At 46.7% G+C, this 21,235-nt stretch overlaps 1 protein-coding gene across 1 annotated transcript in view; it reads left to right on the top strand.

Annotated features, from left to right (window-relative positions):
* PYROXD1 (pyridine nucleotide-disulphide oxidoreductase domain 1) overlaps positions 1-21,235 on the top strand; it is a 154,676-nt gene that overhangs the window by 104,392 nt on the left and 29,049 nt on the right. The window contains exons 8-9 of the mRNA XM_063930089.1: positions 578-654; positions 728-851. Of these exons, the coding sequence (XP_063786159.1) occupies positions 578-654; positions 728-851 (201 nt within the window). The remainder of the gene's footprint in view (positions 1-577; positions 655-727; positions 852-21,235) is intronic.

Genomic DNA, 21,235 nt, shown 5'->3' with positions numbered 1-21,235 from the left:
CTGTACGGGGGCGTAATAGTGTAAGAGATACGGGGGCATAGTAGTGTAAGAGATGCCGCCTCACCTGTATGGGGGTATAGTAGTGTAAGAGATGCCGCCTCACCTGTACGGGGGCATAGTAGTGTAAGAGAGACCGCGTCACCTGTACGGGGGCGTAGTAGTGTAAGAGATACGGGGGCATAGTAGTGTATGAGATACCGCCTCACCTGTATGGGGGCATAGTATTGTAAGAGATACCGCCTCACCTGTACGGGGGCGTAGTAGTATAAGAGATACCGCGTCACCTGTACGAGGGCATAGTAGTGTAAGAGAGACCGCGTCACCTGTACGGGGGCGTAGTAGTGTTAGAGATACGGGGGCGTAGTAGTGCAAGAGAGACCGCGTCACCTGTGCGGGGGCGTAGTAGTGTAAGAGATACCGCGTCACCTGTACGGGGGCATAGTAGTGTAAGAGATACGGGGGCGTAGTAGTGTAAGAGAGACCGCGTCACCTGTACGGGGGCGTAGTATGACTGTGTGGCATCTTACCGCGGTCTGTGCGATGGGCCTGGGTGTAACCTGTTTTGTTATTATTTCAGGGCGAGAGGATTGTGGGCGTGGCAGTGCCCTGGGGCCGGACTGGCACGAGGGGATGAATCTGAGAGCTGCTCAGAAGGTCAGTTCATGGTTATTGCAGAGATCTCTCCCTGATCCCGTTCCCTGTGATAACGCTCTCATTTCCCTCTCAGTTTTCCCATCGCGTCCGCATCGAGGCGGAGTGTGAGGTGCAGAGGATCTTCCTGCAGGAGGAATTCCAGAGGTTACATAGTCCCAGGACTGAGCGTGAGGAGGACAGTGCCACCCCTGACCCAGGCAAGTATTGCAGGCAACTCACATCTGTACAATATATGATCTGCAACCTCCGATGTACACAGCTGTACAATATACCATCTGCAGCCTCTGATATACACAGCTGTACAATATATGATCTGCAGCCTCCGATGTACACAGCTGTACAATATACCATCTGCAGCCTCTGATATACACAGCTGTACAGTATATGGTCTGCAGCCTCCGATGTACACAGCTGTACAATATACCATCTGCAGCCTCTGATATACACAGCTGTACAATATACCATCTGCAGCCTCTGATATACACAGCTGTACAATATACCATCTGCAGCCTCTGATATACACAGCTGTACAATATACCATCTGCAGCCTCTGATATACACAGCTGTACAATATACCATCTGCAGCCTCTGATATACACAGCTGTACAATATACCATCTGCAGCCTCTGATATACACAGCTGTACAATATATGATCTGCAGCCTCCGATGTACACAGCTGTACAATATACCATCTGCAGCCTCTGATATACACAGCTGTACAATATATGATCTGCAGCCTCTGATATACACAGCTGTACAATACAGGTTGAGTATCCCATATCCAAATATTCCGAAATACGGAATATTCCGAAATACGGACTATTTTGAGCGAGAGTGAGATAGTGAAACCTTTGTTTTCTCTGACGTCCTAGTGGATGCTGGGACTCCGTAAGGACCATGGGGATTAGCGGCTCCGCAGGAGACAGGGCACAAGAATAAAAGCTTTAGGATCAGGTGGTGTGCACTGGCTCCTCCCCCTATGACCCTCCTCCAAGCCTCAGTTAGATTTTTGTGCCCGAACGAGAAGGGTGCAGGCTAGGTGGCTCTCCTGAGCTGCTTAGAATAAAAGTTTATTTTAGGTTTTTTATTTTCAGTGAGTCCTGCTGGCAACAGGCTCACTGCATCGTGGGACTAAGGGGAGAAGACGCGAACTCACCTGCGTGCAGAGTGGATTGGGCTTCTTAGGCTACTGGACATTAGCTCCAGAGGGACGATCACAGGTTCAGCCTGGATGGGTCCCGGAGCCGCGCCGCCGGCCCCTTTACAGAGCCAGAAGAGCGAAGAGGTCCGGTGAAATCGGCGGCAGAAGACGGTCCTGTCTTCAACTAAGGTAGCGCACAGCACTGCAGCTGTGCGCCATTGCTCTCAGCACACTTCACACTCCGGTCACTGAGGGTGCAGGGCGCTGGGGGGGGAGCGCCCTGAGACGCAATATAACAGATATACCTTAGGTTGGCAAAAAGAAATACATCACATATAGCTCCTGGGCTATATGGATGTATTTAACCCCTGCCATTTTTCCAGAAAAGAGCGGGAGATAAGGACGTCGTGAAGGGGCGGAGCCTATCTCCTCAGCACACAAGCGCCATTTTCCCTCACAGCTTCGCTGGAAGGACGGCTCCCTGACTCTCCCCTGCAGACCTGCTACAGAATCAGGGTAAAAAAGAGAAGGGGGGGCACTAGTGGCAGCTAATAATAATAAAAACAGCAGCTATAAAAGGGAATAACACTTATATAAGGTTATCCCTGTAAATATATATATAGCGCTTGGTGTGTGCTGGCAAACTCTCCCTCTGTCTCTCCAAAGGGCTGGTGGGGTCCTGTCCTCTATCAGAGCATTCCCGGTGTGTGTGCTGTGTGTCGGTACGTGTGTGTCGACATGTATGAGGAGGAAAATGATGTGGAGGCGGAGCAATTGCCTGGGTTAGTGATGTCACCCCCTAGGGAGTCGACACCTGACTGGATGATCGTATTTAAAGAATTACGTGACAATGTCAGCACTTTGCAAAAAACTGTTGACGACATGAGACAGCCGGCAAATCAATTAGTGCCTGTCCAGGCGTCTCAGACACCGTCAGGGGCCCTAAAACGCCCGTTACCTCAGTGGGTCGACACAGACCCAGACACAGATACTGAGTCTAGTGTCGACGGTGAGGAGACAAACGTAATGTCCAGTAGGGCCACACGTTACATGATCACGGCAATGAAGGAGGCATTGAACATTTCTGACACTACAAGTACCACAAAGAAGGGTATTATGTGGGGTGTGAAAAAACTACCAATAGTTTTTCCTGAGTCAGATGAATTAAATGAGGTGTGTGATAAAGCGTGGGTTTCCCCCGACAAAAAACTGATAATTTCTAATAAATTATTGGCACTATACCCTTTCCCGCCAGAGGTTAGGGCGCGTTGGGAAACACCCCCTAGGGTAGATAAAGCGCTCACACGTTTATCTAAACAAGTAGCGTTACCGTCTCCTGATACGGCCACCCTCAAAGAACCAGCTGATAGAAGGCTGGAAAATATCCTAAAAAGTATATACACACATACTGGTGTTATACTGCGACCAGCTATCGCTTCAGCCTGGATGTGCAGTGCTGGAGTCGCGTGGTCGGATTCCCTGACTGAAAATATTGATACCCTGGACAGGGACAATATATTGTTAACTATAGAGCATTTGAAGGATGCATTACTATATATGCGTGATGCACAGAGGGATATTTGCACCCTGGCATCAAGAGTAAGTGCTATGTCCATTTCTGCCAGAAGAGCATTATGGACGCGACAGTGGTCAGGGGATGCGGATTCCAAACGACATATGGAAGTATTGCCGTATAAAGGGGAGGAGTTATTTGGGGCTGGTCTATCGGACCTGGTGGCCACGGCAACGGCTGGAAAATCCACCTTTTTACCCCAGGTCACCTCACATCAGCAGAAAAAGACACCGTCTTTTCAAACTCAGTCCTTTCGTTCCCATAAGTACAAGCGAGCAAAAGGCCACTCATTTCTGCCCCGGGGCAGAGGAAGAGGAAAAAGACTGCACCATGCAGCCGCTTCCCAGGAGCAGAAGCCCTCCCCTGCTTCTACCAAGTCTTCAGCATGACGCTGGGGCTTTACAAGCAGACTCAGAGACGGTGGGGGCCCGTCTCAAGAATTTCAACGCGCAGTGGGCTCACTCGCAAGTGGACCCCTGGATTCTACAGGTAGTATCGCAGGGGTACAAACTGGAATTCGAGGCGTTTCCCCCTCGCCGGTTCCTGAAGTCTGCTCTACCAAAGTCTCCCTCCGACAGGGAGGCAGTTTTGGAAGCCATTCACAAGCTGTATTCCCAGCAGGTGATAATCAAGGTACCCTTCCTACAACAAGGAAAGGGGTATTATTCCATGCTGTTTGTGGTACCGAAGCCGGACGGCTCGGTGAGACCAATTTTAAATCTGAAATCCTTGAACACTTACATAAAAAGGTTCAAATTCAAGATGGAGTCACTCAGAGCAGTGATAGCGAACCTGGAAGAAGGGGACTATATAGTGTCTCTGGACATCAAAGATGCTTATCTCCACGTCCCAATCTACCCTTCTCACCAAGGGTACCTCAGGTTTGTAGTACAAAACTGTCATTATCAGTTTCAGACGCTGCCGTTTGGGTTGTCCACGGCACCTCGGGTCTTTACCAAGGTAATGGCCGAAATGATGATTCTTCTTCGAAGAAAAGGCATCTTAATTATCACTTACTTGGACGATCTCCTGATAAGGGCAAGGTCCAGGGAACAGTTAGAAGTCGGAGTAGCACTATCTCAGGTAGTGTTACGTCAGCACGGGTGGATCCTAAATATTCCAAAATCGCAGCTGATTCCAACGACACGTCTACTGTTCCTAGGAATGATTCTGGACACAGTCCAGAAGAAGGTGTTTCTCCCGGAGGAGAAGGCCAGGGAGTTATCCGAGCTAGTCAGGAGCCTCCTAAAACCAGGCCAGGTGTCAGTGCATCAGTGCACGAGGGTCCTGGGAAAAATGGTGGCTTCTTACGAAGCGATTCCATTCGGAAGATTCCATGCAAGAACGTTTCAGTGGGATCTACTGGACAAATGGTCCGGATCGCATCTTCAGATGCATCAGCGGATAACCCTGTCGCCAAGGACAAGGGTGTCTCTTCTGTGGTGGCTGCAGAGTGCTCATCTACTAGAGGGCCGCAGATTTGGCATTCAGGATTGGATCCTGGTGACCACGGATGCCAGCCTGAGAGGCTGGGGAGCAGTCACATAGGGAAGAAATTTCCAGGGCTTGTGGTCAAGCATGGAAACATCTCTTCATATAAACATTCTGGAACTAAGGGCCATTTACAATGCCCTAAGTCAAGCGAAACCCCTGCTTCAGGGTCAGGCGGTATTGATCCAATCGGACAACATCACGTCAGTCGCCCACGTAAACAGACAGGGCGGCACGAGAAGCAGGAGGGCAATGGCAGAAGCTGCAAGGATTCTTCGCTGGGCGGAAAATCATGTGATAGCACTGTCAGCAGTGTTCATGATGGCGTCCCGTCTAAACAAAAAACTAGACCGGTATTGCGCCAGGTCAAGGGACCCTCAGGCAATAGCGGTGGACGCTCTGGTAACACCGTGGGTGTACCAGTCAGTGTATGTGTTCCCTCCTCTGCCTCTCATACCAAAAGTACTGAGAATCATAAGAAGGAGAGGAGTAAGAACTATACTCGTGGTTCCGGATTGGCCAAGAAGGACTTGGTACCCGGAACTTCAAGAGATGCTCACGGAAGACCCGTGGCCTCTACCTCTAAGAAAGGACCTGCTCCAGCAGGGGCCTTGTCTGTTCCAAGACTTACCGCGGCTGCGTTTGACGGCATGGCGGTTGAACGCCGGATCCTGAAGGAAAAAGGCATTCCAGATGAAGTCATCCCTACCCTGATCAAAGCCAGGAAGGATGTAACCGCAAAACATTATCACCGCATTTGGCGAAAATATGTTGCGTGGTGTGAGGCCAAGAAGGCCCCTACAGAGGAATTTCAACTGGGTCGTTACCTCCATTTCCTGCAAACAGGACTGTCTATGGGCCTAAAATTAGGGTCCATTAAGGTTCAAATTTCGGCCCTGTCGAATTTCTTCCAGAAAGAACTGGCTTCCGTGCCTGAAGTTCAGACATTTGTAAAAGGGGTACTGCATATACAGCCTCCTTTTGTGCCTCCAGTGGCACCTTGGGATCTCAATGTTGTTTTGAGTTTCCTAAAGTCACATTGGTTTGAACCACTCACCACTGTGGACTTAAAATATCTCACATGGAAGGTGTCGATGCTGTTAGCCCTGGCTTCAGCCAGGCGTGTGTCAGAATTGGCGGCTTTATCATATAAAAGCCCTTACTTAATTTTTCATTCTGACAGGGCAGAATTGAGGACTCGTCCTCAATTTCTCCCTAAGGTGGTTTCTGCATTTCACATGAACCAACCTATTGTGGTACCTGCGGCTACTAGGGACTTGGAGGACTCCAAGTTGCTTGACGTTGTCAGGGCCCTGAAAATATATGTTTCCAGGACGGCTGGAGTCAGAAAATCTGACTCGCTGTTTATCCTGTATGCACCCAACAAGCTGGGTGCTCCTGCTTCTAAGCAGACGATTGCTCGTTGGATTTGTAGTACAATTCAGCTTGCACATTCTGTGGCAGGCCTGCCACAGCCAAAATCTGTAAAAGCCCATTCCACAAGGAAAGTGGGCTCATCTTGGGCGGCTGCCCGAGGGGTCTCGGCTTTACAACTTTGCCGAGCAGCTACTTGGTCAGGGGCAAACACGTTTGCTAAATTCTACAAATTTGATACCCTGGCTGAGGAGGACCTGGAGTTCTCTCATTCGGTGCTGCAGAGTCATCCGCACTCTCCCGCCCGTTTGGGAGCTTTGGTATAATCCCCATGGTCCTTACGGAGTCCCAGCATCCACTAGGACGTCAGAGAAAATAAGATTTTACTCACCGATAAATCTATTTCTCGTAGTCCGTAGTGGATGCTGGGCGCCCATCCCAAGTGCGGATTGTCTGCAATACTTGTATATAGTTATTGTTACAAAAATTCGGGTTATTATTGTTGTGAGCCATCTTTTCAGAGGCTCCTTTTCGTTTTATCATACTGTTAACTGGGTTCAGATCACAAGTTGTACGGTGTGATTGGTGTGGCTGGTATGAGTCTTACCCGGGATTCAATATCCTTCCTTATTATGTACGCTCGTCCGGGCACAGTATCCTAACTGAGGCTTGGAGGAGGGTCATAGGGGGAGGAGCCAGTGCACACCACCTGATCCTAAAGCTTTTATTCTTGTGCCCTGTCTCCTGCGGAGCCGCTATTCCCCATGGTCCTTACGGAGTCCCAGCATCCACTACGGACTACGAGAAATAGATTTATCGGTGAGTAAAATCTTATTTTCTGATGGCTCAATGTACACAAACTTTGTTTAATACACAAAGTTATTAAAAATATTGTATTAATAACCTTCAGGCTGTGTGTATAAGGTGTATATGAAACATAAATGAATTGTGTGAATGCAGACACACTTTGTTTAATGCACAAAGTTATAAAAAATATTGGCTAAAATGACCTTCAGGCTGTGTGTATAAGGTGTATATAAAACATAAATGCATTCTGTGCTTAGATTTAGGTCCCATCACCATGATATCTAATTATGGTATGCAATTATTCCAAAATACGGAAAAATCCGATATCCAAAATACCTCTGGTCCCAAGCATTTTGGATAAGGGATACTCAACCTGTATATGATCTGCAGCCTCTGATATACACAGCTGTACAATATATGATCTGCAGCCTCCGATATACACAGCTGTACAATATACCATCTGCAGCCTCTGATATACACAGCTGTACAATATATGATCTGCAGTCTCCGACATACACAGCTGTACAATATACCATCTGCAGCCTCTGATATACACAGCTGTACAATATATGATCTGCAGCCTCTGATATACACAGCTGTACAATATATGATCTGCAGCCTCTGATATATACAACTGTACAATATATGATCTGTAGCCTCCGATATACACAGCTGTACAATATATGATCTGCAGCCTCCGATATACACAGCTGTACAATATACCATCTGCAGCCTCTGATATACACAGCTGTACAATATATTATCTGCAGCCTCCGACTTACACAGCTGTACAATATACCATCTGCAGCCTCTGATATACACAGCTGTACAATATATGATCTGCAGCCTCTGATATACACAGCTGTACAATATATGATCTGCAGCGTCTGATATACACAGCTGTACAATATATGATCTGTAGCCTCCGATATACACAGCTGTACAATATATGATCTGCAGCCTCCGATGTACACATCTGTACAATATACCATCTGCAGCCTCTGATATACACAGCTGTACAATATATGATCTGCAGCCTCCGATATACACAGCTGTACAATATATGATCTGCAGCCTCTGATATACACAGCTGTACAATATATGATCTGCAGCCTCTGATATACACAGCTGTACACTATATGATCTGCAGCCTCTGATATACACAGCTGTACAATATATGATCTGCAGCCTCTGATATACACAGCTTTACAGTATATGATCTGCAGACTCTGATATACACAGCTGTACAATATATGATCTGCAGCCTCCGATATACACAGCTTTACAGTATATGATCTGCAGCCTCTGATATACACAGCTGTACAATATATGATCTGCAGCCTCTGATGTACACAGCTGTACAATATATGATCTGCAACCTCCGATGTACACAGCTGTACAATATATGATCTGCAGCCTCCGATATACACAGCTGTACAATATATGATCTGCAGCCTCCGATATACACAGCTGTACAATATATGATCTGCAGCCTCTGATATACACAGCTGTACAATATACCATCTGCAACCTCCGATGTACACAGCTGTACAATATATGATCTGCAACCTCCGATATACACAGCTGTACAATATATGATCTGCAGCCTCTGATATACACAGCTTTACAGTATATGATCTGCAGACTCTGATGTACACAGCTGTACAATATATGATCTGCAGCCTCTGATATACACAGCTGTACACTATATGATCTGCAGCCTCTGATATACACAGCTGTACAATATATGATCTGCAGCCTCTGATATACACAGCTGTACACTATATGATCTGCAGCCTCCGATATACACAGCTGTACAATATATGATCTGCAGCCTCTGATATACACAGCTGTACAATATATGATCTGCAGCCTCTGATATACACAGCTGTACAATATATGATCTGCAGCCTCCGATGTACACATCTGTACAATATATGATCTGCAGCCTCTGATATACACAGCTATACAATATATGATCTGCAGCCTCTGATATACACAGCTGTACAGTATATGATCTGCAGCCTCTGATATACACAGCTGTACAGTATATGATCTGCAGCCTCTGATATACACAGCTATACAATATATGATCTGCAGCCTCTGATATACACAGCTATACAATATATGATCTGCAGCCTCTGATATACACAGCTGTACAATATATGATCTGCAACCTCCGATATACACAGCTGTACAATATATGATCTGCAGCCTCTGATATACACAGCTGTACAATATATGATCTGCAGCCTCTGATATACACAGCTGTACAATATATGATCTGCAGCCTCTGATATACACAGCTATACAATATATGATCTGCAGCCTCTGATATACACAGCTGTACACTATATGATCGGCAGCCTCTGATATACGCAGCTGTACAATATATGATCTGCAGCCTCTGATATACACAGCTGTACAATATAAAGGCTGCAGCCTCCGATATACACTGCTGTACAATATACCATCGGCAGCCTCTGATATACACAGCTGTACAATATACCATCTGCAGCCTCCGATATACACTGCTGTACAATATACCATCTGCAGCCTCCGATGTAGACAGCTGTACAATATAAAGGCTGCAGCCTCCGATATACACAGCTGTACAATATACCATCTGCAGCCTCCGATATACACAGCTGTACAATATACCATCTGCAGCCTCTGATATACACAGCTGTACAATATAAAGGCTGCAGCCTCCGATGTACACAGCTGTACAATATATGATCTGCAGCCTTCGAGTTTATTTTTAGCACTTATTTTGCTGAAATAAATAGATTTTTATAATTTTTTCACATTTAAAAAAAAAATGCATATAAAAGACATTTGGCTCTATTTAAGTACGAGAAGTACATTTATTATTACCAATAAGAAACTTTCATACTATTATCCGATGTTAGTTTCGCTTTTTTGGGGGGTACAGACCGATTTAACCATTTTTCATTTTTGCCAACAATTTTCACGGTAATATCGTGTTTCGGGAATTTGCAATTGAATAGAGCGAATCGCAGGAGCGCGCATACCCGCTTTTCGTGGCGAAAATGGTGAAAACTGCAAAGTACAGCGATTTTGCGGCTACTTGAATTTGGCCCTTTAAGGTGTAAAGCTTCTTACTGGTCTGCTCCTTGCTAGGTGAATGGTAAATCACAATGTTACTATACAGTAACACACAGAAGCAGAGTATTCCCTGCACACAGAGATAGAACCCTATAGGTCCCTGCTGTAGAGTACATGTCTGACATTGTGTAGTCCAGGTCTGGCCAGCCTGTGCCTCTCCAGATGTTGTGAAACTACACATCCCAGAATGCTCTGCCACAGTTTTAGCAAAACTGTGGCAAAGCATGATGGGACTTGTAGTTTTACAACAGCTGGAGAGCCACGGGTTGGCCAGGCCTGGCTGTAGTCGATCTGTTAGTGTCTGGTGACCTCTACAGGTGAAGTCTGGGATTACCTCAGGTTGGTTTATACCGTGTTAATGGATTTAAGGGACAGAGCATTCAGAATAAGATCTGTCCATTGCAGTCACACTACAGGTGTATTGCACTTTGTGCTGTCATTGTGTGCCGTGAGGCCTAATTCAGACCTGATCGCTGTTGTGCGGAATCGCACAGCGGGCAATTATTGAACTACTGCGCACGCGTATGCACCGCAATGCGCATGCGCGCCGCCAAACAGCGACAGAATGGTGCAAACATTTAGATCACTAGGCGTACGCAGGCTGATTGACAGGAAGCGGACGTTTGTGGGTGGTAACTGCCCATTTTCTGGGAGTGTTAGGAAATACGCAGCCGTTCCCAAACGTTTTCAGGGCGGGTGTGTGACGTCGGCTCTGGCCCCGATCAGCCTGTGTGTATCGCACTGTAGGAGTAAGTCCTCGGCTGCGCACAGACTGGAAAAATCATTGGATGGTGAGTTGTGAACGGATTTGCAGATATCCGCTGTCTGCCAAAGTTTTCGCACGGCGTACACATGGATACGCACACTTGCACGGGAGGGTTTTCACTCTCTATGGGTGGCGACTATCTGATCGCAAACCTCTGCAATATCACACAGCAGCGACCAGGTCTGAATTAGGCCCCTATTGGATGATATTATTGTTAGTTAGTTATTGCCTACAATGACGCATAGGTGGAAACGCTGTAGTGTGTAGAGTGACAGTGATTGTGGTACAAGGTGTATTGTACAGTCCCGTCAGTCTGTTCAGGCCTCATTATATCAGAGCAGTTAGATGTAGTGTGTAGAGTGACGGTGACTGTGGTACATGGTGTATTGTACAGTCCCGTCAGTCTGTTCAGGCCTCATTATATCAGAGCAGTTAGATGTAGTGTGTAGAGTGACGGTGACTGTGGTACATGGTGTATTGTACAGTCCTGTCAGTCTGTTCAGGCCTCATTATATCAGAGCAGTTAGATGTAGCGTGTAGAGTGACGGTGACTGTGGTACATGGTGTATTGTACAGTCCCGTCAGTCTGTTCAGGCCTCATTATATCAGAGCAGTTAGATGTAGTGTGTAGAGTGACGGTGACTGTGGTACATGGTGTATTGTACAGTCCTGTCAGTCTGTTCAGGCCTCATTATATCAGAGCAGTTAGATGTAGCGTGTAGAGTGACGGTGACTGTGGTACATGGTGTATTGTACAGTCCCGTCAGTCTGTTCAGGCCTCATTATATCAGAGCAGTTAGATGTAGCGTGTAGAGTGACAGTGACTGTGGTACATAGTGTATTGTACAGTCCCGTCAGTCTGTTCAGGCCTCATTATATCAGAGCAGTTAGATGTAGTGTGTAGAGTGACAGTGATTGTGGTAAATGGTGTATTGTACTGTCCCGTCAGTCTGTTCAGGCCTCATTATATCAGAGCAGTTAGATGTAGTGTGTAGAGTGACAGTGATTGTGGTACATGGTGTATTGTACTGTCCCGTCAGTCTGTTCAGGCCTCATTATATCAGAGCAGTTAGATGTAGTGTGTAGAGTGACAGTGACTGTGGTACATGGTGTATTGTACAGTCCCGTCAGTCTGTTCAGGCCTCATTATATCAGAGCAGTTAGATGTAGTGTGTAGAGTGACAGTGATTGTGGTAAATGGTGTATTGTACTGTCCCGTCAGTCTGTTCAGGCCTCATTATATCAGAGCAGTTAGATGTAGAGTGACGGTGACTGTGGTACATGGTGTATTGTACAGTCCCGTCAGTCTGTTCAGGCCTCATTATATCAGAGCAGTTAGATGTAGTGTGTAGAGTGACAGTGACTGTGGTACATGGTGTATTGTACAGTCCCGTCAGTCTGTTCAGGCCTCATTATATCAGAGCAGTTAGATGTAGTGTGTAGAGTGACGGTGACTGTGGTACATGGTGTATTGTTCAGGCCTCATTATATCAGAGCAGTTAGATGTAGTGTGTAGAGTGACGGTGACTGTGGTACATGGTGTATTGTACAGTCCCGTCAGTCTGTTCAGGCCTCATTATATCAGAGCAGTTAGATGTAGTGTGTAGAGTGACAGTGACTGTGGTACATGGTGTATTGTACAGTCCCGTCAGTCTGTTCAGGCCTCATTATATCAGAGCAATTAGATGTATTGTGTAGAGTGACAGTGACTGTGGTACATGGTGTATTGTACAGTCCCGTCAGTCTGTTCAGACCTCATTATATCAGAGCAGTTAGATGTAGTGTGTAGAGTGACGGTGACTGTGGTAAATGGTGTATTGTACAGTCCCGTCAGTCTGTTCAGGCCTCATTATATTAGAGCAATTAGATGTAGTGTGTAGAGTGATGGTGACTGTGGTACATGGTGTATTATACAGTCCTGTCAGTCTGTTCAGTCCTCATTATATCAGAGCAGTTAGATGTAGTGTGTAGAGTGATGGTGACTGTGGTACATGGTGTATTGTACAGTCCCGTCAGTCTGTTCAGGCCTCATTATATCAGAGCAGTTAGATGTAGAGTGACGGTGACTGTGGTACATGGTATATTGTACAGTCCCGTCAGTCTGTTCAGGCCTCATTATATCAGAGCAGTTAGATGTAGTGTGTAGAGTGACGGTGACTGTGGTACATGGTGTATTGTTCAGGCCTCATTATATCAGAGCAGTTAGATGTAGTGTGTAGAGTGACGGTGACTGTGGTACATGGTGTATTGTACAGTCCCGTCAGTCTGTTCAGGCCTCATTATATCAGAGCAGTTAGATGTATTGTGTAGAGTGACAGTGACTGTGGTACATGGTGTATTGTACAGTCCCGTCAGTCTGTTCAGACCTCATTATATCAGAGCAGTTAGATGTAGTGTGTAGAGTGACAGTGACTGTGGTACATGGTGTATTGTACAGTCCCGTCAGTCTGTTCAGGCCTCATTATATCAGAGCAATTAGATGTATTGTGTAGAGTGACAGTGACTGTGGTACATGGTGTATTGTACAGTCCCGTCAGTCTGTTCAGACCTCATTATATCAGAGCAGTTAGATGTAGTGTGTAGAGTGACGGTGACTGTGGTAAATGGTGTATTGTACAGTCCCGTCAGTCTGTTCAGGCCTCATTATATTAGAGCAATTAGATGTAGTGTGTAGAGTGATGGTGACTGTGGTACATGGTGTATTATACAGTCCTGTCAGTCTGTTCAGGCCTCATTATATCAGAGCAGTTAGATGTAGTGTGTAGAGTGATGGTGACTGTGGTACATGGTGTATTGTACAGTCCCGTCAGTCTGTTCAGGCCTCATTATATCAGAGCAGTTAGATGTAGTGTGTAGAGTGATGGTGACTGTGGTACATGGTGTATTGTACAGTCCCGTCAGTCTGTTCAGGCCTCATTATATCAGAGCAGTTAGATGTAGTGTGTAGAGCAGGGGTGGGCAATTATTTCAGCTGGGGGGCCGCTTAACACTTCCAGTGAATGTTCGAGGGCCACACACAGTCCCTAATATGAATGACAAATATTTGTAGGAGTAAGTCCTGGGCTGCGCGACTGCACAAAGTAGATTTTTGCAGCTCTGCGTACACATACGATCGTACACTTGCACGGGTGAATTTACATTCCCCCTGGGGGCGGCGACTACCCGAACGCAGGACAGCAAAATTTGCAGCACAGTGATCAGGTCTGAATCAGCTTCTTAGTCAGCAGTTGCTGAAAAATAAGACCCGTTATAGGGCCCAATTCTGACCCGGTCGCAGCTGTGTATTTTCGCACAGCAGATGATCGGGTCTGAACTGCGCATGCATTGCAGTGCGCAGGCACGTCGGTCCGCCGCGCTGGGGAGCGTCGGGCAGTGATGGGATGGTGCGAACAAAGCGATCGCACAGGCGATCGCAAGGTGATTGACAGAAAGAGGCCGTTTGTGGGTGGTAACTGACCGGTTTAGAGGAGTGCACGGAAAAATGCAGGAGAGACCAGGCGTTTGGAGGGAGGGTTTCTGACGTCAGCTCCGGCCCCGATCATCCCACTGGAAGAGTAAGTCCTGGGCTGCGCAGAGACTGCACAAACTTCTGTTTCTGCAGCTCTCCTGCACATGCGATCGCTCCCCTGCACATCGATTACCCTCCTCCCCCTGTAGGCGGTGACTACCTGATCGTAGCAGTGCAAAAATCACACCCTAGCGATCAGTTCTGAATTAGGCCCATAGTTTTTTATATATATATATATATATATACACAAAGTGTAGTAATCCCGGCACTCCCTCTCCAAATGGCAATGTGCTGCAGTGCCCTCCTAGAGAAACAATGCTGATCCTCAATATAATGGATGGAGACAGGCGGCACTCAAGCAGACTCAAATAGAGTGAAAAAAGCGGTCCGTTTATTGATCCAATATGGATCAATAAACGGACCGCTTTTTTCACTCTATTTGAGGCTGCTTGAGTGCCGCCTGTCTCCATCCATTATATATATATATATATATATAACTATAAAAACATAGTATTATATACATATATATATATATATATATATACATATGTATATATATAACTGTAAAAACACACACACCATGTGTGTAGCCCCCTCAGCGATAGCGATGCGCGGCCCCGCACATCGCTATCGCTGCTGCTAGATTGCATGCAGGCCAATCTAGCGGGTCGCTCACTTCACCCGCTGGGTGAAGTGATCGCCCCCCCTCGTCTCCCCCCGCACGGTCAGCACAGATCGCGCTGTGCTGAGCGGCAGGAGAAATGTGTGCTGAGCGGTTCGCTCAGCACACATCTCTCCCAAATCGGCCCGTGGGTACTTGGCTTAAAAAACATATCCAGTAATAAAAAAAATAAAAATAAAAAACTGCTGAAAACAAACAAACAAACAGCATCCTGTGTAATGCTGTTATCAATCGTATTCACAGCTCCCCTCTCCCTTAAACCCATATAGTAGTCTCTACCCCCCTTCCCCCACCCCTGAACCCACATAGCAGTCAATACCCCCCTTCACCCCTTCCCCTGAACCTATACGGCAGTCTCTACCCCCCTCCTCTCCACTCTCCCTCCTCCTCCTCCTCTCCCCCCCGCCCTCCTCCTCCTCCTCCCCCCGCCCCCTCCCCCCCCACCCGTACCCATATAGCAGCTTTACCTTAGATGTGTTTTTTTCACTGTGGCAGATCTGCTGCCCAGATTATCCACCTTCCCTGCCAGATCCGCTGCCCGCTGCGCAGAGCCGCTGCTGCTACCCGCTGCACTCTCCTGCCGTGGCTCCGCCCCTATGCCGCCCAGCGCCTGATGTCACAGAGGAAATCCCGGTCAGCAGACCGGGTATTTCCTCAGCGGCGCTGCGTCTCGGAGCTTCGTAGCGCAATGACAAGCGGCTCAGCCGGGCCGCTTGTCATTGCACAGTGGTATGGGACAGCGGGCCAGGCAGAATCGGTTCGCGGGCCGCATCCGGCCCGCGGGCCGCATGTTGCCCACCCCTAGTGTAGAGTGACGGTGACTGTGGTACATGGTGTATTGTACAGTCCCGTCAGTCTGTTCAGGCCTCATTATATCAGAGCAGTTAGATGTAGTGTGTAGAGTGACGGTGACTGTGGTACATGGTGTATTATACAGTCCTGTCAGTCTGTTCAGTCCTCATTATATCAGAGCAGTTAGATGTAGTGTGTAGAGTGATGGTGACTGTGGTACATGGTTAATTGTACAGTCCGTCAGTCTGTTCAGGCCTCATTATATCAGAGCAGTTAGATGTAGAGTGACGGTGACTGTGGTACATGGTATATTGGCCCTCATTCCGAGTTGTTCGCTCTGTAAAAATCTTCGCATCGCAGCGATTTTCCGCTTAATGCGCATGCGCAATGTCCGCACTGCGACTGCGCCAAGTAAATTTGCTATGCAGTTAGGATTTTTACTCACGGCTTTTTCATCGTTCTGGTGATCGTAATGTGATTGACAGGAAATGGGTGTTACTGGGCGGAAACAGGCCGTTTTATGGGCGTGTGGGAAAAAACGCTACCGTTTCTGGAAAAAACGCCGGAGAAACGGGGGAGTGTCTGGGCGAACGCTGGGTGTGTTTGTGACGTCAAACCAGGAACGACAAGCACTGAAATGATCGCAGATGCCGAGTAAGTCTGAAGCTACTCAGAAACTGCTACGAGGTGTGTAATCGCAATATTGCGAATACATCGGTCGCAATTTTAAGATGCTAAGATTCACTCCCAGTAGGCGGCGGCTTAGCATGAGCAAATCTGCTCAAATCCGCTTGCGAGCGAACAACTCGGAATGAGGGCCATTGTACAGTCCCGTCAGTCTGTTCAGGCCTCATTATATTAGAGCAATTAGATGTAGTGTGTAGAGTGATGGTGACTGTGGTACATGGTGTATTGTACAGTCCTGTCAGTCTGTTCAGTCCTCATTATATCAGAGCAGTTAGATGTAGTGTGTAGAGTGATGGTGACTGTGGTACATGGTGTATTGTACAGTCCCGTCAGTCTGTTCAGGCCTCATTATATCAGAGCAGTTAGATGTAGTTTGTAGAGTGACGGTGACTGTGGTACATGGTGTATTGTACAGTCCCGTCAGTCTGTTCAGGCCTCATTATATCAGAGCAGTTAGATGTAGTGTGTAGAGTGACGGTGACTGTGGTACATGGTGTATTATACAGTCCTGTCAGTCTGTTTAGGCCTCATTATATCAGAGCAGTTAGATGTAGAGTGACGGTGACTGTGGTACATGGTATATTGTACAGTCCCGGCAGTCTGTTCAGGCCTCATTATATTAGAGCAATTAGATGTAGTGTGTAGAGTGATGGTGACTGTGGTACATGGTATATTATACAGTCCCGTCAGTCTGTTCAGGCCTCATTATATCAGAGCAGTTAGATGTAGTGTGTAGAGTGACGGTGACTGTGGTACATGGTGTATTGTACAGTCCCGTCAGTCTGTTCAGGCCTCATTATATCAGAGCAGTTAGAGGTAGAGTGACGGTGACTGTGGTACATGGTATATTGTACAGTCCCGTCAGTCTGTTCAGGCCTCATTATATCAGAGCAGTTAGATGTAGTGTGTAGAGTGACGGTGACTGTGGTACATGGTGTATTATACAGTCCTGTCAGTCTGTTCAGGCCTCATTATATCAGAGCAATTAGATGTAGTGTGTAGAGTGACGGTGACTGTGGTACATGGTGTATTGTACAGTCCCGTCAGTCTGTTCAGGCCTCATTATATCAGAGCAGTTAGAGGTAGAGTGACTGTGGTATATGGTATATTGTACAGTCCCGTCAGTCTGTTCAGGCCTCATTATATTAGAGCAATTAGATGTAGTGTGTAGAGTGATGGTGACTGTGGTACATGGTGTATTGTACAGTCCCGTCAGTCTGTTCAGGCCTCATTATATCAGAGCAATTAGATGTAGTGTGTAGAGTGACGGTGACTGTGGTACATGGTGTATTGTACAGTCCCGTCAGTCTGTTCAGGCCTCATTATATCAGAGCAGTTAGAGGTAGAGTGACGGTGACTGTGGTACATGGTATATTGTACAGTCCCGTCAGTCTGTTCAGGCCTCATTATATTAGAGCAGTTAGATGTAGAGTGACAGTGACTGTGGTACATGGTGTATTATACAGTCCCGTCAGTCTGTTCAGGCCTCATTATATCAGAGCAGTTAGATGTAGAGTGATGGTGACTGTGGTACATGGTGTATTATACAGTCCTGTCAGTCTGTTCAGTCCTCATTATATCAGAGCAGTTAGATGTAGTGTGTAGAGTGATGGTGACTGTGGTACATGGTGTATTGTACAGTCCCGTCAGTCTGTTCAGGCCTCATTATATCAGAGCAGTTAGATGTAGTGTGTAGAGTGACTGTGGTACATGGTGTATTGTACAGTCCCGTTAGTCTGTTCAGGCCTCATTATATCAGAGCAGTTAGATGTAGTGTGTAGAGTAACAGTGACTGTGGTAAATGGTGTATTATACAGTCCCGTCAGTCTGTTCAGACCTCATTATATCAGAGCAGTTAGATGTAGTGTGTAGAGCAGGCATTCCCAACCACGGTCCTCAAGGCACACCAACAGTGCAGGTTTTAGTGATATCCAGGCTTCAGCACAGGTGGTGAAATCAAAATTACTGAGCTACTAATTAAGTCACCTGTGTTCAAGCCTGGATATCACTAAAACTAGGACTGTTAGTGTGCCTTGAGGACCGAAGTTGGGAAACACTGGTGTAGAGTGACGCTGACTGTGGTACATGGTGTATTGTACAGTCCCGTCAGTCTGTTCAGACCTCATTATATCAGAGCAGTTAGATGTAGTGTGTAGAGTGATGGTGACTGTGGTACATGGTGTATTGTACAGTCCCGTCAGTCTGTTCAGGCCTCATTATATCAGCAGTTAGATGTAGAGTGACGGTGACTGTGGTACATGGTGTATTGTACAGTCCCGTCAGTCTGTTCAGGCCTCATTATATCAGCAGTTAGATGTAGAGTGACGGTGACTGTGGTACATGGTGTATTGTACAGTCCCGTCAGTCTGTTCAGGCCTCATTATATCAGAGCAGTTAGATGTAGTGTGTAGAGTGACAGTGACTGTGGTACATGGTGTATTATACAGTCCTGTCAGTCTGTTCAGACCTCATTATATCAGAGCAGTTAGATGTAGTGTGTAGAGTGACAGTGACTGTGGTACATGGTGTATTATACAGTCCTGTCAGTCTGTTCAGGCCTCATTATATCAGAGCAGTTAGATGTAGTGTGTAGAGTGACAGTGACTGTGGTACATGGTGTATTGTACAGTCCTGTCAGTCTGTTCAGGCCTCATTATATCAGAGCAGTTAGATGTAGTGTGTAGAGTGACAGTGACTGTGGTACATGGTGTATTATACAGTCCTGTCAGTCTGTTCAGGCCTCATTATATCAGAGCAGTTAGATGTAGTGTGTAGAGTGACAGTGACTGTGGTACATGGTGTATTATACAGTCCTGTCAGTCTGTTCAGGCCTCATTATATCAGAGCAGTTAGATGTAGTGTGTAGAGTGACAGTGACTGTGGTACATGGTGTATTATACAGTCCTGTCAGTCTGTTCAGACCTCATTATATCAGAGCAGTTAGATGTAGCGTGTAGAGTGATGGTGACTGTGGTACATGGTGTATTATACAGTCCTGTCAGTCTGTTCAGGCCTCATTATATCAGAGCAGTTAGACCTGATCGCTGTTGTGCGAAATTGCACAGCGGGCAATTATTGAACAACTGCGCACACGTATGCTCCGCAATGCGCATGCGCGCCGCCAAACAGCAACAGAATGGTGCAAACATTTAGATCACTAGGCGTACGCAGGCTGATTGACAGGAAGCGGACGTTTGTGGGTGGTAACTGCCCATTTTCTGGGAGTGTCAGGAAATACGCAGGCGTTCCCAAACGTTTTCAGGGCGGGTGTGTGACGTCGGCTCTGGCCCCGATCAGCCTGTGTGTATCGCACTGTAGGAGTAAGTCCTCGGCTGCGCACAGACTGGAAAAATCATTGGATGGTGAGTTGTGAACGGATTTGCAGATATCCGCTGTCTGCCAAAGTTTTCGCACGGCGTACACATGGATACGCACACTTGCACGGGAGGGTTTTCACTCTCTATGGGTGGCGACTATCTGATCGCAAACCTCTGCAATATCACACAGCAGCGACCAGGTCTGAATTAGGCCCCTATTGGATGATATTATTGTTAGTTATTTATTGCCTACAAGGTCACATAGGTGGAAACGCTGTAGTGTGTAGAGCAGAGGTTCTCAAACTCTGTCCTCAGGACCCCACACAGTGCATGTTTTGCAGGTCTCCTCACAGAATCGCAAGTGAAATAATTAGCTCCACCTGTGGACCTTTTAAAATGTGTCAGTGAGTAATTAATACACCTGTGCACCTGCTGGGTTACCTGCAAAACATGCACTGTGTGTGCCCCCGAGGACCGAGTTTGAGAACCTCTGGTGTAGAGTGACAGTGACTGTGGTACGTGGTGTATTGTACAGTCCCGTCAGTCTGTTCAGGCCTCATTATATCAGAGCAGTTAGATGTAGTGTGTAGAGTGACGGTGACTGTGGTACATGGTGTATTGTACAGTCCCGTCAGTCTGTTCAGGCCTCATTATATCAGAGCAGTTAGATGTAGTGTGTAGAGTGACAGTGACTGTGGTACATGGTGTATTATACAGTCCCGTCAGTCTGTTCAGGCCTCATTATATCAGAGCAGTTAGATGTAGTGTGTAGAGTGACAGTGATTGTGGTACATGGTGTATTGTACAGTCCCGGCAGTCTGTTCAGGCCTCATTATATCAGAGCAGTTAGATGTAGTGTGTAGAGTGACGGTGACTGTGGTACATGGTGTATTGTACAGTCCCTTCAGTCTGTTCAGGCCTCATTACATCAGAGCAGTTAGATGTAGAGTGACGGTGACTGTGGTACATGGTGTATTATACAGTCCTGTCAGTCTGTTCAGTCCTCATTATATCAGAGCAGTTAGATGTAGTGTGTAGAGTGACAGTGATTGTGGTACATGGTGTATTGTACAGTCCCGGCAGTCTTTTCAGGCCTCATTATATCAGAGCAGTTAGATGTAGTGAGTAGAGTGACAGTGACTGTGGTACATGGTGTATTGTACAGTCCCATCAGTCTGTTCAGGCCTCATTATATCAGAGCAGTTAGATGTAGTGTGTAGAGTGACAGTGACTGTGGTACATGGGGGGTAATTCCAAGTTGATCGCAGCAGGAATATTTTTAGCAGTTGGGCAAAACCATGTGCACTGCAGGG

The sequence above is a fragment of the Pseudophryne corroboree genome, chromosome 6 (genome assembly GCF_028390025.1).
Source record: "Pseudophryne corroboree isolate aPseCor3 chromosome 6, aPseCor3.hap2, whole genome shotgun sequence".
Lineage (NCBI taxonomy): Eukaryota > Metazoa > Chordata > Amphibia > Anura > Myobatrachidae > Pseudophryne > Pseudophryne corroboree.
This window is presented reverse-complemented; position numbering and strand designations above follow the sequence as displayed.